We start from the raw sequence: 18456 nt of genomic DNA, 5'->3' as shown, positions 1-18456 counted from the left end.
AAGACCACTTACAAATTTACTATAAGGAACTAAGAGACTAAGAAACCATGACCAGTTGAAGCTCATCCAAAAATTAAGGAGATCTCTAAAGTGATAATGTATTGAGGGCTGGAGACAGGGTTGGGTAATGATTCCTGGAAACTTACATGTAAAGCATAAAGTGAGTTGTCTCCTGTTGTGAAAGACTTCAAGTGATTTCATTTGGCTTTTTCAACATTAGGAAATTAATTCGGGTAAAGGTGATTCTACTTTATCTCCTTCCCCACAAAAAAAAAGTAGTTAAGGGGTTAAAATTTTTTTAACCCAAAAGGTGAGAAATGCTATCCAATAGAAGATAGCATTTTAGAAGCTGGAAAACATACGGACAGGGGCTAAGTGAGTTACTACATCTGAGAAACTCAAATCCTAAGCAATCAGTTGGGAAAGCTTAGAACTAGATTTACATCTCAATCACATAGTACTGTAACAGTACCAGATACCTCTTGAAATAAGAATTTTGGGGTGGAAGTTGTTCAAAGTGAGGATACATTGAATATCAGTTTAAGAAGCAGTCAGATCCCCAGATTTTTTTCCTTCACTCTTTCTGGGCAGTTGGTTGATTGCCCAATCCCTCACCTGACAAAAGATCAGAGGTTTATAGAGAAGATAAAGTAGTGGTCTCTGGGCTAAAGAGTAGGGGAATAGGCACTAGAAACAATTGAAAGCCGGGAATCATACTGAAGAAAGGGGAATTAAGGGAGGTATGCAAACTGGATACTGAGCTCTCACTTCACTCCATCCCATCCCAAGAGTTGTAATGTTTGAACAACAGCAGCACCAGGAAGAGAGAACAGAGAAAGAAGGAATCATCAGTGAAAGAATACAAGAAAAATTTATAGAAATAGTGGACATGAGTTTTCACATTGGAAAGCCAACGAAGGCCCAGCATGATAGTTGAAAAAAGACTCATATTAAAGACACATCTTTGTGGCGAGTCAGACAACTGAGAAGGAAGAAGATCCTGGCTGCTTCCAGAGGGGGAAAAAAAATGGATCACAATAAAGCATAAAGATTCAAAATGACTGTGGACTTCTCAAGAGCAATACTGGAGGGTAAAATGCAATGGGGCCATGCCTTCATTTTTCTGAAGAAGAATTATTTTCAACACTGAATTCTGTATCCAGCCAAACAACTAAGCAAATACAAAGTCAGGTGAAAGCATTTTAAAATACAAAGGTCTCAAAAAAGTTACTCCTTCTGGTTTTTTAAAAGATCTTATTTTAATGATACAACTCAGATATCTACAGATGAAATTATGTTTTGAATTTGCTTCAAAATAATCCACTTGAGAGGAGATGTATTGGCAGAAGTGGAGGGTGCAGGGAGGAGTATAGTTAAAACAAGAGTGACCATGAGTTAATGACTAACTGTTGAAGCTAAATAGTGGTATGTGGCGTTCGTTATCTTATTTTTTATTTTTGCATATATTTGAAAATTCCCATAATAAAAAGTAAAATACACAAACATTCAACAAACCTTTCTTGAAAACGTGCCACATGAAAACAAGGAAGTATTAAAATAAGAAAGAGGAAGACATGGCAGAGGACTTTGTTCTCAAACTATGATCTCCAGGCCAGTAGCTTCAGCTGTGAACTTGTTAGAAATGAAAATTATCAGGCCCCACCCGAAACCTAATGAATCAGAAACTCTGAGTAATGAGGTCCAGTCTTCTTTCTCAACAAACCCTCAATGATTTCGATGCGTACTCAAGTTTGAGAACCATTCTTCTAAAGCAAGAAAAAGAGCTGTGCTCAAGTAAACAACAGATATGACAGGTGGTTTATTACATTTCATTTTCTTAACTGCTTACTCCCTGTACTTTGATAGTTGATCTGATATTTAAATGAATGGAGTCATACATAAAGGCAAAGAAGTTGCTATTGTGCTATTGGTGCTAGCAATCTAAATGGACAATGGATATAAAAGGTTCAGACTTTGGGAAACTGTTAAGTATAGTGATTGTCTCAGAAATGGAATAGTTATGAAAACGAATGAACCTATACCAACTTGGCTGCTTATCTAACTGTTTAAATTGTCCATTATCTATTATAGAATGTCTTTCCCCTCCTCCACTATCAAAAGTCTGTCTTTCCTCTGGGCCTAACCTAGGCCACAACGTTTCAGTGAATCATTTCATCTTTTTGTCTTAACTATAAGAATAAAAAACAAAAAAATTGGACCGAGCAACTATTACATGGAAAGCATTATGCTGGGTATTTTGCATGTCCTCTTCTTTAGTCATCACACTAATCTTATAGCCTAAATACTACCTTATATTATATATTTAACCTTTTCATATATGTGCTTTTATCTTGTTTTGTGCCTTTGATTCATATTACAAGAGAAATAGTAATTGCCCACTCTTATTTCAAGGTGGAAGGATTTCCATTAGTACAATTGTTCCCTAACTTCGGTTTGCACCTAGAATTATGTAGACTGCTTATTAAAACAGATCCCTGTTATATTTGCAAGTTCAATGTAAAAGTAAATCTTTTTTGGAGAAGACATGAATATTTTCAAGTTACTAAATAGTTTTTACTATTTAGAAGACTTGGAAAGAATCAGTTTTATATGCTAAGTTAACGTCATTAAAATATGCTTCGATCATAAAGTAATTATAATCAAATAAGTACTGGCAAAGTTCTGTAACACTTCAGTAGTGTTATCATTACACAAATATATATTGGGGACTCTGCCATCACATTATTTTGAATGAAGATTTCTTTACTGGATTATGATTTCCAGTGCCTGGCACAACGCTTTCTTTAAAATCTGTCAGTTGAATCATAGCAAATCTTTATATTTTTGGTGTGGATTTGATTTTCAGAAATTGTCAGGTGTTATTCAGAATGATTCAAGAAGATTATTGAAGCTAAATAAAGTTATTTGGGGCCAAAATATATTTTGGGCAGAGTTCAACCTCTCAAATGATGTTGGTTTATATTAATTTCCTTATTAAAGCTTCTTTTAGTCTGAAATAGTGCAGTTATCTCATAATAGGAAATGTAATCGAATGCAGAAGTTTGCTTTTTATGATACTTGGAACAGGTAGATGATCCTCTTCTTAATTGTAGGCCACTGCCAGAAAAAGTTCCATAACAAGTACACATGGATTTGTAAAACATGTAACTGAAAATTTAGCATTTCTTTAGTTAATATAGACAAATAATAGTAATATTGTCAGTATCTGTGACTTTTTCACCAACAGAAATTACAAATAATTATATGGCATTACACATATTGCAGATAGCTCAAAATATCTCTACCTGCTACTAGATATTAATTTGTTAATACTATAAATTAACACGTATTACTATATCTTAATTTAAAATTTTTTATTATGAATTTTGTATAATTGGTTTCCATTATAACCTTAAGTGTTTTGTTTTGTACTTTTGAAAACATTGTCCTGAGGAGTCCAAAAGTTTCATGAGGTTTGCACAGGCATACACGAATCCCTTTGCATTACACAGGGCCACACAGAACACTTTTCTAGCATTAGAATTTTGTTTAATTTGAATTTATTATTGATGTCTTCAAGTAATTTGAGATGAAAGAATTATTATCTAAATTTCTAAAATGAAATGAAGTATTTCAGGTCCAGTGAAGAAAAGAAAGAATGCATTATACTATCTCTTCCATGCCTCAGGCTCTCCTGGGTTATAAGGTTTTGTATGGTCTGCCTTCTTCTTAAACCTCATCTCTCAGCAGACTCCCTCTCATGGTGTCACCTCCAGTCATGGAATACTTCTTTCAGTGTCTTATCTAGACTTGTTCTTTCCTACCATATATCTTTACGTGTGCTTTTTTTTTTTTTTGCTGTCTGGAATGTTTTTCCTTTCTTTCCTCCTTTGTTCATTTCACGCTTCGTCTCTTGGTTGAGGTGTTACTTCGTTGGAAGCCTCCCCTGACTAGGTTACTTCCTTTTATTATAGACTTTTTGAACATGGTGTACCTTTCTTAACTATGGCTTGTTACAGTTGAAGTTTTACATTTCTTATGTGATGATTTGGTTAATGTGATCTCTGCAAATTTAAGGACCATGCCAGTTCCTCCCCACCACTGTATCCTCAGTAACTTGAATAGTGCTTGGTAAATCACAGGTGTTCATAAATATGTCACTGGTTGGTTGCTTACATGGATAGATAAATAAATGAATGGATGATTTAGATTATGATTGTTCAATAGAAACATAATGAGTCATAAATGCAAGCCACATGTGTAATAAAAAATTTTCTAGTCGCCGCATTAAAAAAGGAGAAACAAGTGAATTAATTTTAACATAAAATATCCAGCAAAATGTTTTATGTCATCCTAAGATATAGTCATAAAAATTATTACTGAGATAGTTACATTTTTTGTTTTGTACCAAGTCTTCAAAATCCAGTGACAGACGGACGCGTGGCTCAGTTGGTCAGAGCGTGAGCTCTGGACAACAGGGTTGCCAGTTCGATTCCCACATGGGCCAGTGGGCTGCGCCCTCTGCAACTAGAAGAGGAGCTGCTGCTGAGCTGCCACAGAGCTTCTGGGCGGCTGGATGGCTCAGTTAGTTGGAGGGCGAGCTCTCAACCACAATGTTATCAGTTCGACTCCCGCAAGGGGTGGTGGGCTGCGCCCCCTGCAACTAAGGTTGAACAATGGCAACTGGTCTTGTAGCTGAGCTGCGCCCTCCACAACTAAGATTGAAAGGACAACAACTTGACTTGGAGCTGATGGGTCCTGGGAAAAACACACTTCCCCAATAAAGTCCTGGAAATACACACTGTTCCCCAATAAAGTCCTGTTCCCCTTCCCCAATAAAATCTTAAAAACAAAAAAATCCGGTGAGTATTTTATACTTATAGTACGTCTCAGTTCAAACTAGCCACACATGGTTAATGACTGCTGTATTGGACAGCACAAGGTTAGATGTTAAAGTACATTGAAAATTAAGAAATTGGACTAATAAAAAGAAAAAAGAAAAGAAAATTAAGAAATTGGGGCCTGCCTGGATCATGCTGCAGGCTTTATTTAAAAGTAAAAAATTGAAAGCAGGGTTTTGTTTATTCATAAATTCCCAAAATTGAGATGAAAATAAGAGATAAATTACCCAGAGGGTACATCATGTCAATATGTTAAATGAAAAAAGTTGAAACTAATACTGAATACTTATGATTTGTTTTATTATATATTTTCCTAAAGCTCTGCAAGTTAGGTTTACAAACAAAAAAAGAGAAAGGGTTGAGGACGACATTACCCAATTGAGGGCCATGAAGTTATTCAGACTACCTTGTCTAAGAATCTGTTCTCAGGTTTTGTTTTCTTAAACAAACACATTTTTGTGTTTTTATTAAATAGCTTTTGTTGTTTTATCTTCTATTACAGGGTGATCTGGGAGGTTTCTTTGGCAAAGTAGTACCATATGTTAATGAGTTTGATCCCACCAATGTAAGATTCACTATTATTTTATATGTCACATTGCCAATTCTAGTTAATATCATTTGTAAGTCACATCCTTATTTCAGAGATGTAAAAATGTGTGTGTTGTGGGGGGATATAATAGGTAAAATGGAGTATTTGAGTAGAAATCTCAAGGAGGAAAAGGAATCAGGGAAGAGGTGAGTGGGTTAGAAGAAGTAGCAGTTGTAAAGCCCCGACTGATTGAAGGAAAACTAAGGAGATCTGTGTGGTTGGAGTGGAGTAGACAAGGTGAAGAGTAGTAGAAAAAGAAGGCAGACAGGTTGTGGGGCCTGATTGTGTAGAGCCTTGTGGGTCATTTTAAGGACTTTGGCTTTTATGCTGAGTGAGATGGGAAGTTAGTGGAGGCTTGAGCTTGTTCCTAAGACCTCTTGTGTGTAACGAGATCACTTTTGGCTGTTGTGTTAAGAATAAACTTTAGGAGTCAGGGATCGAAGTAGGGAAACAGAATCAGGCAGCCTTAGAAGGCTATTGCAAATAACCCAGATGAGAGATGATAGTGGTTTGGACCAGAGTGCAGTGGTGGAGATGATGAGAAGTGATTAGATTCAGATTTATTTTGAAGGTAGAGCTGACAAGATTTGCAGGTTTGCCGATGTAGTCCTTACGGTGTGTGAGAAAAATGAGGAGTTAGATGATTTCAGGTCTAAGCAACTGGTAGTTACCATTTACAGACATTTGGAAGCCTGCAAGAGGAGAGGTTTGGTGGCAAATCAGAAGATCACTTTTAGATGTGTTGAGATGCATCTTAGCCTCTCAAGAGAAGATAATAGAGGAGGCAACTGAATAAAAATCTGAAGGTCGGCGAAAAGGGCCTTTTGATTTAGCAACCATTTATATTGCCTGCTCCACCCAATCTTTTCTGTAATGGTTGGCAAAATGGTGATTTTTCAACTCTACAGACTCCTTCCACATTCATTAATCAGCATTCTACTGTTAAAAAAACAACAACAACAAAAAAAACCAACCCTCTCTTTTTGTCCCATTTGTTAACAGAATGGATTCATATTTATTCAGTGGATTATAATCCATTATTGTACTTACGTTTTTTGATGATAAAATTGTCCTGGATTTGTCTAATGGAAGTCTCTTCAAGCTGGTTCCCTGGTCCTTTTGACATGCTGCCATGCGCCCCAACCCTCATGTCCCCAAAGTACTTCCTTACTTTTTATTCAAGATTTTCCTGGTTCATCATATACCTTACCTGCCCTGGCCCTGGAATCAGCCATTTCCCTGAGGTGCCTTGGTTGCTTTGGGTAGGGAATGGTATCAGATTGGGGTTGGGGTGGGAGTCGTACTACTCAGTGTAGACTTTACCTCAATCTTCTCTCTTAAATATTGAACCCTTCTCTTCAGCTTTCCTTTATAGCTCTTAGTTTAGGGATTCCTTTAGTTCAAAAAACCAAATAGGAAAACCTCTAGTCTTCTGCTAGAAGGATAGATAATTTGGCTGTTTTTAGGGATGATATCTAGGCAGACTAAATGTTTCTTACTTTTAATCAATCCTTCTGTGTGTAGCTTCAGAGGAACCTGGAGCTTCAAATTACGGTTTCTCATTATTTTATTCTTTCTGTGGCTTTTTGCACAAATAAGCGTGCTACCTAGCCTGTCCTCCCCCTGCTGCACGCTTAGGTTTCCCTAGTAGCCTATGAAATACCAATTTGCTAATCTTTTTTCCATTTCTAAAATTTGATCGAAATCTCTTTTGCTGTCCTCTTTTACTTATTTCTTTGTCCTAGTTTAATGCCTTATCATTTAAATGAGGTTTGGTGAGTTAAGTAGATATGAGTATATTTAGTCTACCATATTTAACTACAAGGTCTACATATTTTGCATATTTTCAAAACAGACTTTTTGTCATTTAACAAAAGTATTACATGTGATTTATAGAAAATGTATAGGTAAGCAAATGAAGACAATTAGCTCTAGTCATACAGTTTAAAAGTAGTTACTGTCCATCTTTCCTGTACTTTTTTTCATACACTAACTTTATTAGAATTAGCTGTATAATGTTCCATGGAGTAGGTATCCTATTCGATTTGGGGGGAGGGGCGTTGTAGTAGATATTGCATTAGACCTTTATCTTAGTAAAATGATCTTCTATGAACTTATCTGCACTATATATCAGTATGGTCAGGACATGGGGTAAACAACAAGGCAATCAGAAAAACAGAAATTTTTAGAAATAACCTTAAAGATTTTAAAGAATATACTAGAGATTTTGGTAGTACCACAGTTCAGATTGGATAAGATGTAGTTTCATGGAAACACAACTGAAGAGAGTAGAATACTTAGAATAATTGTACTATATTTTTTCTAAAAAAGAACTATTGCTGTATCATATAGACTTTCAACTTGCCCTGTTTTCAGCCCCATTTGTACCTTTGAGATAATAGCCAAGAGCAAGCTAAGTAAGGGGAGAGCCAATAAGCAGTATGAAAGGCAGTCTCAGAGATCAAAGCATTCAGAAGTTTACTTGCAAAGGTTTGCAAGGGAATACAGACTTTAGAAGAACTGGCTCCCCTATTAAAAAATAGTATAGATATGCAAAAGGGGGAAGTAAGACTGTAGAGTTTATAGCTAGTCTATTCGTATTGGAAAAAACAGTAGGGTTTTTTAAATACTATATCTGCTAAGGTCATCACATATCTTCAGATATAACCTTTGCAGACATCAAGGGTAAAGCTTTTAGGGAGACAATAAATTATAGGAAAGGCTTCTGTTTATTTGGGGAACTTAGAGCTAGATGTGGTGACTCTGGATTTGTTTGTTTACAGACTGGGAAGTATTTTCCCCCCTGATTTTTGGATATGATGTTCATACTTCATAATTGGGGCAATGCAGTGCATCAGTTTTGCCTCTAAGGAGGAGTATTATGCCCCTAATATGGAAAAAAGAAAATCAAAGTATTTTTTACTGTCTCCAGTGTTATTTAGGGTTGGGAATGCCCTGACCAGCAGATGTATTTCAGTATTCCAAGCTTTACATTTTTGGTATACCCAACAGCCCATCATGTTGATTACCCAACTAACTTTGATCTAGTTTCTTCCCACCCTGACCTCCAGCAACTAAGTGGAGTGGGAAATATGTGTGAAGAGGTGGGAGGAGAGGTAGAGGTTGAAATTTTGGATTGCATGGTGAAGGATAAACTGCTGGTGAGAATGTAAAATGATACCATTACTTTGGCAGTTCCTTAAAGTTAAATGTTTGCCTACACTATGAGTCAGCCATCTCACTCCTAGGTCAAGAGATACGATAATATTTGTCCATACAGAGACATGAATTTTCACAACACATTTATTCAGAATAGGGAAAGGAAAAAATTGCCAATCAATAGGTGAATAAATAAGCAAAATATGTTATACCCTATATGTATACTTAAATTCTCCTCAGTATTAATGAATTACTGCTAAGACAAAAAAAAAAGGATGAATTTCAAAATTATTATACTGAGTAAAAGCAGTGAGGCACAAAAGAGTGTATAGTGATTCTATTTACATAAATTTATTTAAAAATGCAAACTAGTATATAGTGAAAGAAAGCAGATCTTTAGTTTCTGGAAGCTGGTAGCTGAGGGAAGATATTCAGCAGATGAGCATTGGCATCTGTAGGGGGTCATGGAAATGAAAACATTTCCATCTTGATTGTGGCGGTGATGTAATGGACTGTATACAAGTAAAAAATTGATTGAATCGTACTCTAAGATAGATAAAGTTTATTGTACATTAATTATATCTCAATAAAATTCATTTAAAATTTGATTGACTTTCTTTGAAATTCTAGCTAAGTCTTCTTACACCCTGTCCTCTGAATTTAACCTTTTAGATAGTCTTTTCTTTCTACTTTTCCCCCCTCTAGAGAAATCCCTTCTAAAGCATTTGGCATACTATTCTAATCTAGACTTTTGGGTCTTCTCAACTCTGCTGCTGGCATTTGCCTTATTGTCTTTCCGGAAAGTTCCTTTGCTGCTTCTTTTCCTGAATCTCAGTTGCCTCTTATGTCTCTTGGTTACTCCCTCATTTTGGTGAAGCATATCTTCCTGTTCTGAAAGGTAAATGTTTCTTTATCTTCATGGTTTAGAACTTTTCATACTGATTAAGTGCTTGGATGTGAAACCCTTAACTATGGTACTTATTATATGTCTTTTCTCTTGGATTATTTAATTTTCCCATTGAAGAATCTTCATACAGACAGAGGGGGATAGAAAGAGCAAATATGGTTGCTAGCCTTGTGGGAGTCAGGTAGGGAAAAGAAACCCTTAACACCTTTCCTTACTTTTCTCCTTCCCCGACTCCTCCACCTGCGTCCAGTCCCGGCTGTGTAGGAATGTCCCTACTTAAACCTGTCTGATAGCTTCTCTCTGAGGGGTGGGAGTGGGGCCTCTAATGTTATTGCGCAGTAGTCCCAATGCTTCGGGTGGCCAAGTGGTATCCAGGGGTCTGACTCTTGATCAATTCTGTTTTCAGTTCCACCTATGCTTTCACCTTTAGAGCTACCTGGTACCTTCAATTCCTTTGCTTTTCTAGCTTTGCTTACAAATTGGCTTGATTCTTTTGTCTTCTTTTCCCTTGTAGATGTTCAATTTTCAACTTTCTCAGGCCTGCTAAGTCTGTTACCACATCCCACTTTTTAAGTTAAGAACTTTTTCCTTCTTTTCTTTATGGATTTATGCCTCTTGTGTTCCTATGAGGTTATTTTGATAGATAATGGATGCTATGGAATGAATGTTTGTGTCCTCCCAAATTCATATGTTGAAGCCTTCATTCTCATTGTGATGGTATTTGGATGTAGAGCCTCCGGGAGGTTTTTGCGTTTAGATGAGGTCATGAGAGTGGAGCCCCGGTGATGTAATCAGTGCCCTTAAGAAGGGGTGTAGAGACCAAAGAGCTCTCTCTTTTCCATGAGGACACAGCTAGAAGGCAGCCATCTGCAAACTAGGAAGAGGGCCCTACCAAGCACCCTCCCGTGCTGACAGCCTGGTCTTAGACTAGCAGCGCCCAGAACTGTGAGCAGTTTCTGTTGTCAGGCTACGCAGTCAGTCTGTGGTATTCTTGTTACAGCAGCTCTGACTAAGACAGACCATGATGGTGAATACAAGGGCCATTTCACCTTTTGGCGCTTTTTTTTTTTTTTTACCACTGACAATGAATGTTGACATAAATAAAGTATGAGGCCCACTTACATATTTTTCTTTTGTATTTTCCTTTCTGTAATTGACTTTCTTCTAGAGGATGCATTCTTAGTGGGGGTCATACTTGGTACTTGAGAGAGTGAAATAATCTTAGATATTACAATAGTTTATCATCCTCCAAGAAAAATCTGGGCAAGTCTTATTCCTTAGTATATAATTTCTCTCACTAAGGGGAAATTATTTTTTGGGGGGGTTGGGGTGAGGGGCATGTAATGCAAAAATCTTGAGAAACATTCTTCTGTAGCATTTTCTTCATTCTTAAATTAGTTAACTTCACAAAATAAGTATTCATATTAATCTTTCTGGGTCTGATTTTCTTGTGTGTAGTATGTCTTTCTGATCTGTAACTTGAATGTTGTATTAAAAGGTAATATCATTGAATATTTTTTGTTATATTTGCTGCATTCTCATCTTTCAAAACCACCAGTTATAGTATTTGCTTGACCTCCTTTGTCTACTCATTATTATATTTCTCTCACTTTGTATTTTTCTCAAGTCTGTTCACCATCCCCCTTTTAGCCTTGTTTGCTTTATTGCTGCTTGTGATGTGGTTTAAAATCTGTCCCTTTTTTCTTAGCTCTGTTAGCTTACTTTTCATCACCTGTTACTTTATCTCTTCTTTAAATGTTTTAGTCTTTCTTTTTTTTTTTTTTTCATTTTACTGAAGTTAGGTCATGTTGTCTGCCACACCTACCACCTCTGTTAAGTTTTTCATCTAATTTTGGCCTTTATCCCATGTTTGTTTCTTTCTGATAGTTGTCTGTCAGGACTTAGGACTAGGGTAAGACCAATGAGGGACTAACCTCAGTCATAAAATTTAGGAGAGCACCGAAAAACTCAGTAGTCAAGATAAATGGTATTTTAATGCAGGCTTTGTGTGTGTGTGTGTGTTTAATGCATAATGGACAAAATATCTACAATGAACAAAATATCAAAGTTCAAAATAAAGGCAGGATCAGTTATGTTTGAATGAAGCAATCTATTACACGTGTGTGTGTGTGTGTGGAGATGTGATGTGAGGTTTGTTATCTAGACTTCAGTTTATTCTCTTAACACATCCTCTTAACAAATCTGTCAGTTTCATTACCCTGTACCCTTAGCTTCCCTTACTTTTTCACTTTTGGAAATCAAGGCTTCTGTGTTGTTCACAGACTATATCACCTGATAATTAGTGCATCCCTCTTTTATGTCATCTGCCCCTCAGATTGTTGATGGTAGAAATGGCTGTCTTGTGTACATTTTCTGCCAACTCCATCTCTGCGAGTAGGTATTGAGATATTGCATCTCATATAAATGTGTGACATTCAAGTTAAATTTTTAATTCTTTAATTCCAGCTTTCCAGACTATCTTTTTATTCCATTCCTATGTGTATACCATGTTTCCCCGAAAATAAGACCTAACTGGAAAATAAGCCCTTGCATGATTTTTCAGGATGATATCCCCTGAACATAAGCCCTAATGCGTCTTTTGGAGCAAAACTTAATATAAGACCAGTCTTATTTTTGGGGAAACACGGTAACTATCTGTTAAAAGCTTGAAGTTCTCCACATTTCCAAACTTGGAAACGTAGTGCGAAGAGATAATAATTTATATATTTTGAAGATTTGGTAATTTGGCAAGTTTTACTTCTGTTGATTTCAGGCTTTAAGTCATTGATATCCAAAGGAAACTTAGTGTCAGTTTCCCGTTTTCAGGAATATTTTAAATGTGGCATCAGACCCTGAAAAAATTGTGAGGAAATTCTGAAGATGTCAAAGCTGGGAAAATGTTTGCTGTAGAAATTAGTAAAATTTGAACTATATGTATTAACTTTTATTTTCTAAAGCTTTAATGAGGATAGTGAACAGAATACAAAATGTAAAACATATTCAGGAATAGTAGCTAGAAGCATAATAAGAAAGACTGTGAAGTAAAACATCAGTCTCTGGACTCTTTAGAACAGTAAACTAATGAGTTAAATTATTTACTTGGTTCTTCACATGGTATATATACTTCCCTTCCTCCAAGAAGCTTCTCTCAATGACTGGACTCCATTCTTAAGATTTCTGAATATTTGTCATTCAGTTAAATTTATAGTCATTATTGTATTTATGAGTATTGAATGTTATCTTTTATGTATTTCTGTGTTCCTAATTATAAAGCAGGGTATGCATTGTCTTGTTTTTTCCTTTTGCTTCATTCTAACACATTCTACCTCCCACCATTGTCCTAACTATGATGCCCAGCACATAGTGATTCAGAAAATGTTCAACTTGCATACTTTACCCAGTCAGAACCATGATTTGTTTGTTGTCTTAAAAGAGAAATTGTTTCATAGGCTAAAGACCATTTGGGGTTACTATATAATACAAAAAGTTGTGTATTATTTTTGCTAAATAAACTGATGAGATAATAAGCAATAAACCTGGGAAGTATAATATATAGATTTTCTTCATCAAATAAGTTTATTGTTACTTTGACCGGACAGGATTCTCTCCCCTCTCAGACTAAGATTGTTCACCGGAGAGGAAATTGACTCTGTACGCTGTCCGGTGGAAGTAGAGGTAGCATATGAGTATGTGATGTGATGCTGTCATATTTGAATTCACTTATTGGGCAAAAAACAAAGGATATAAAATATTCATTTTATACATTCTTAAGAAGAATGTAAAACACTGAATCACATACTTGGTTGACATTTCACTAAATGTTTACATTTTGATGCAGGCAGTTTACTATCTAATGTAAGTCTGATATGATTCATTTTATCATTGCTTTTTATTGGAAGCTCTCCTAGCTGTTACTCTCAAAGACATGTAAAAGCCTTGTAGTTAATTTGAGATACTTGGCAGGAAATGTTAACATTATTTTGTGATGGAGTATAAAAATATCTTGTTTATTAAAATTTAATGAAATAAAACTTTGTGATGAGAATTTACTTTCCAGTAATGGAGGCAGGAAGTAAAGCCCTTTTATTGTGCTTTCAGTGCTGTTCGCAGTAGTTTAGCTAACTAAAAGCATTTAATGAAAAATATTCACTCTGTTTTTTGAAATATGTTTGTAGTTTATGTGTCAACTCATTTGTAGGAATAGTGAAATGAAACTTAGTTTTTGGTAACTATGCCCCTATTGTGCCTTTTATCTGAGACATCTTCAAAAAAGTTATGTTGAGTAAAAACAAAAGAATACCAAGAATCTCCCACCAGCCACAATGGGTATGTTCGTTCATGTTTTTGCTGTAGAATATAATAATATAGAATCTAAGAATAGATTCTGTAGATCTAAGAATATAATTAGTTTTGCTTTTCATTTTCTGCTTTTTTTCTCCATAGCCTCATGATTTTGATGAATGTCGATTTGATATTAGTGTAAATGATAGCGTTTGGTATCTTCGTGCTCAAGATCCAGATCACAGACAGCAGTGGATCGATGCCATCGAACAGCACAAGGTAGGGTCTCCAGTGTTTACCTACCCATGGAGGACGAGGCGAGAGACTGGTGGTGACTCCATTTTTAAAAATCTTGAGATATAATGTGTATTACTGAAAAGTTGAACATTCTTTGGGTGGTGAAGATTAAAGCAGCACAGCAGTAAATTTTTTCTCCCCCTTCTTCTGCCTCCCCCCACCCCACTCTAGTTCACGTCGTTGTTTCTCAGTCTCGTTGTGTAGGACACAGCTCCCTGGCCCAGGCTGGTGTTATGAGCCTGCTGCCCCACCCCCACCCCCCGGCAGTTGGTCGCCAGTTGTCAGTCGGCGGCTCATAGCAGCTCATGACAGCTCTCGCCGGTGCAGGCCACTCACACTGGCTGTCGCCCACTCACACTGGCTGCCGCCCGCTCACACTGGCTGCCGGCCGCTCACACTGGCCGCTGGCCGCTCACACTGGCCACCAGCCACTCATGTCAGCACACTGTAGCCCACGGCAGCACACAGCAGCCCTGAGGCAGGTCACGCCGACCTCTGGCTGCTCATGGCAGCCCAGCTCCAGGGAGAGCCGTTGTTCACAAACAATCGTAGCTGTAGAGGGCCCAGCTCACTGGCCCATATGGCAATAGAACCAGTGACCTGGGCATTAGTAGCACAGCGCTCCAACCACCTGAGTCACCGGGCTGGCTCCACAGAAGTAAATTTTTGAAATAATTTTATGTCTAACACTTGAGTTGCACTAAGGGAATTTGCAATGATATTTTTAATTGTTAATTAAAGTAAAATAGTGCTTTTTTATAAAACAAATCTTGATTTTCATATTTAGGATTTGCTTCATAATAAATGCCATTTATGATCTAGATGAAATAATTTTTTAAATAACATTGGATTGTAAAACTAATATTTAAAAGCTTCAATGTTAATTTTTGTAGTCATCTGTAACCATTTGGGTAAATTCTTAGTGTAAACATTTGTAAATCATTTTTTGAGAATATGAAACTAATACTAAACCTTTAGAAAGGCTTATTTATATAAGTATATAAGCCATCTCCTTGTAATTTAAAGTTAGTCTTTGACTTCTGCTGTGAATAAGTGGTAAGTAGACTAAAGAAAGAAGTATATGACATTAATAAATCTGCATTATTAGCTAATTCAGTATATCATGGTAAAACAAGGACTAGGGGAAGTTATAAATTCACCATGCCACGCCCAAGTGTGACTTCAAGAGAACTTTGCACTTGCTCACATACTTGTCTGTACTTGTTCATTTGGGTTTCACAGAGTTGTAGTTGAAACACCTGTTTTAGTTAACAAGCACAAAACACATACACACACACACACACACACACACACACACACACACACACAAAAGAAATCAAGAAAAACCAGTCTGGCCTGCGATACCACAGGCACATTCTTAATAATTGATTGTGAGTTAGCTTGTATTGCCTGATGATTGATTCTAAAGAACACTGGCTGTGATGCCCATCTTTTTCTACCTATTTTAGCTTTAGTATTATATTGGTTTAAAATTTTTTGTTGATCCTAGTTATCTTGGTATTATTACTTTGGAAAAGAGTCTAAAAATAGAAAAATGAGAAATAATTTTCTATTACTTAATAGAGGAGAACTAGAATTCCAGGATCTCAATACTTTGAAGCCAGGCTGACCTGGATTCAGACACTGCAGCCTCTGCTGTGTATGACATATGTGACCCTGAGCATGATAATCCACCTCTTAGTGTGTGTAAGGAATACACAAGATAATATATGTATGAGTAAGGTTACCAGAGTGGCTTATGTATCTTCCCTTTTATGTCATAGTGGAAATAGAACAGGCCTTGGAGTCAAAACTAAACTCACCAAATTGTACCATGTTGTTTCTGGATGTAGTTCTTCATTCATTTAGAGTTGCTAGTACATAAGGAGAGTGGCCTAGTTCGTGAATTTAATCAGGGCCAGCCCTCTTACTAATGATTAAAGATGTTATTAAGTAGAACTAATTTCTATATTTGTAACTGAGCTGACTTTTAAAGGCTTAATCAGTTTATATAGATTACAGGCCTAGTTTTTTTCTGTTTAATTAAGCATATTTTATTTTGCTTGTTTTTCTTAGTAAAACTGAACCAAAATTCTTTGCATTCTGCCATTCTGTATTTTCTTTTTGAGTGAAGAGGATATATGAAGCATGTGTTTCTTCCATATCATTGACTTTTTTTGCGTTTTTGAACAATGGATAGATACTATCTTTGGGTCTCTTTCAGAGTAGTGTGACTTAAGCTGAGATAACAGATTTTTGGTGAATTTAAGTTCTTAGAAAAAAGATTCAATAGCATGGCTCCAGATATATTGTAAACTTTTCCTTTCTGATGTCTAGAGATTGTTTATTCATTGACAAGGAAGGAAGAATTATTGTTAATTGTTATTAATACTTAATTATTTAATTTTAATGTAAAATATGTGATATGTGCCAATTAAGCAACATATCAGTGAAAATTTAAATTGCGTATGAATTCTAAAAATAAATTGTTTGAGTTATTAAACTAACTTATAGAAGGGAGAAAATTCAAATGCTATCACCAAACATAATCACCTAAGTTTTCACTTTTTTTCCATGGACCAGAAACAGGGAGATAGGAAGGAGATGTTTTCTGATTCATTCTTCAGTATCACTAAAGAATAGAATATTGAATGTAGAACCTGAATTTAGCAATTTTACTATTTAAGCATGCATTGTTGTGTTGCTATTCAAAATTAATACCAAATTGTTAAAGCGTGATAGTGATGATGCTAGGAGCTCTACTGCTTATTGAGGATCACCAAGTACTAGTACTGATTGTGTTATACGAGTATATTTCTTGTGCTTTATTTTCTCCCTATTATCCTGAGAGGTGAGGGAAGTACTAGTTTACAGAAGATGAAACAGGTTTACATGAAAATTAAGTAACTTGCCTGAGACTTTACTATTATACCTTTAGTTCATGGATACTTAGGATTCAATTTCATGTTGGTTCTGCTTTCTCTGTTACTGTTGGTAGACTCTCAATGTTTGAAAATAATTCCCATGAGCTCACTTCTTGCAGGTTAGACTGTATCCTCTGAGTTCTATTACCATGCGTATGCAAGACAAATATGATTGTTAAAAAGAGCATTTTATTGTATTGGTTAGTGTTTGAGCACTGGATTCTGGGGTCTAACAAATGTGGGATTGAATCCTGGTACTACTACTTAATAGCTGTGTGACATTGGTAAGTTTCTTAAAGGAAAGATGACAGTATGCAGTATGTGTGTGCCTCCCCCCAAAAAAACAAAACAAAACAATACAAACAAGCAAGCAAAATAACTCAGTCATGATAAACCAAGAGTGTTGTACTTCAAAGTTGACCTGGGTTCCCACCATTCCAAGTCATTCAGTTCACAATTACTTGCTCATTATACCACCTGTCCTTATGTTGGTTGGAAAGGACCTGTCTTTTTCTCTTCTGATGTCATCAGATGGGCCTTTGTTGCCTTTTCTTGCTATTGGGCCTTTGTTAGGGTGATGATGGTGGTAATGATAGCTAACATTTTTGAGTATTAATGTGTGCCAGATAATGGTAATAAACACTTCATATACATTATCTCATTTTACTCTCACATTCTTATGAGTTTAACATTATTATCCTGTTTTTACCCATTAGGAAATTGAGACATAGAGAGGTTAAGTAACTTGTCCAAGGTCAAACTGCTAATTAGTAAAGGAGCCAGCATTCAGAGCCAGGTCTGTCCGACCTCAGAACCAGTGCTTTTGGCCAGCAAGCACTTCTGACATCCTATAAGGATGCATTTATGTGAAGTATATTTTGTGAAGTATATTTTGTTAAATCATGGGCTTCTTGAATCACAATAGTCTCATATTTTTCATATGTTCTTCATACTTGTGGTGTCTATTTTAGACCATAAACTCCTTAAAGGCTCAGATATACAACTTCTTTGTAGGAATCAGCAAAGCTTTGGACACATAAATTTTCCAGTTGAAATAATTTACAATATTGTAAAATAGATTTTATGGGGGAAATTTGTGATTTTTGAAGTTTTTTTTTTTCTTTTAATCTTCATAGTTGGTGTTCGACTGGTTGCTGACAAAGATACAATGTAGGGTTCTATAATCTCTGTCTAGCTCTGTTGTTTTGTCTTCCTTGGTATTCATTCCAGAATAATTTGCTCACTATAAGAAAAGTTTTAAAAAGATGATTCTATGATTTAAATTTTCTCAGTATATTAGAAATTGCATAATGCAATGTGACATTAGACAGTAGCATTCTTAAATTCGAAGAAACTATTTTATTTTAAAATATAGAAAGGGACATATATATACCAGAC

At 36.0% G+C, this 18456-nt stretch overlaps 1 protein-coding gene across 3 annotated transcripts in view; it reads left to right on the top strand.

Moving 5' to 3' along the window:
- Positions 1-18456, top strand: part of CERT1 (ceramide transporter 1) — a 95849-nt gene that overhangs the window by 14789 nt on the left and 62604 nt on the right. For all 3 annotated transcript variants that reach the window (XM_019728139.3, XM_074328817.2, XM_019728140.3), the window contains one exon: positions 14000-14116. In XM_019728139.3, the coding sequence (XP_019583698.3) occupies positions 14000-14116 (117 nt within the window). The remainder of the gene's footprint in view (positions 1-13999; positions 14117-18456) is intronic.

This window comes from Rhinolophus sinicus, chromosome 3, assembly GCF_057876585.1.
Source record: "Rhinolophus sinicus isolate RSI-liver-muscle chromosome 3, RSI-T2T, whole genome shotgun sequence".
Lineage (NCBI taxonomy): Eukaryota > Metazoa > Chordata > Mammalia > Chiroptera > Rhinolophidae > Rhinolophus > Rhinolophus sinicus.
This window is presented reverse-complemented; position numbering and strand designations above follow the sequence as displayed.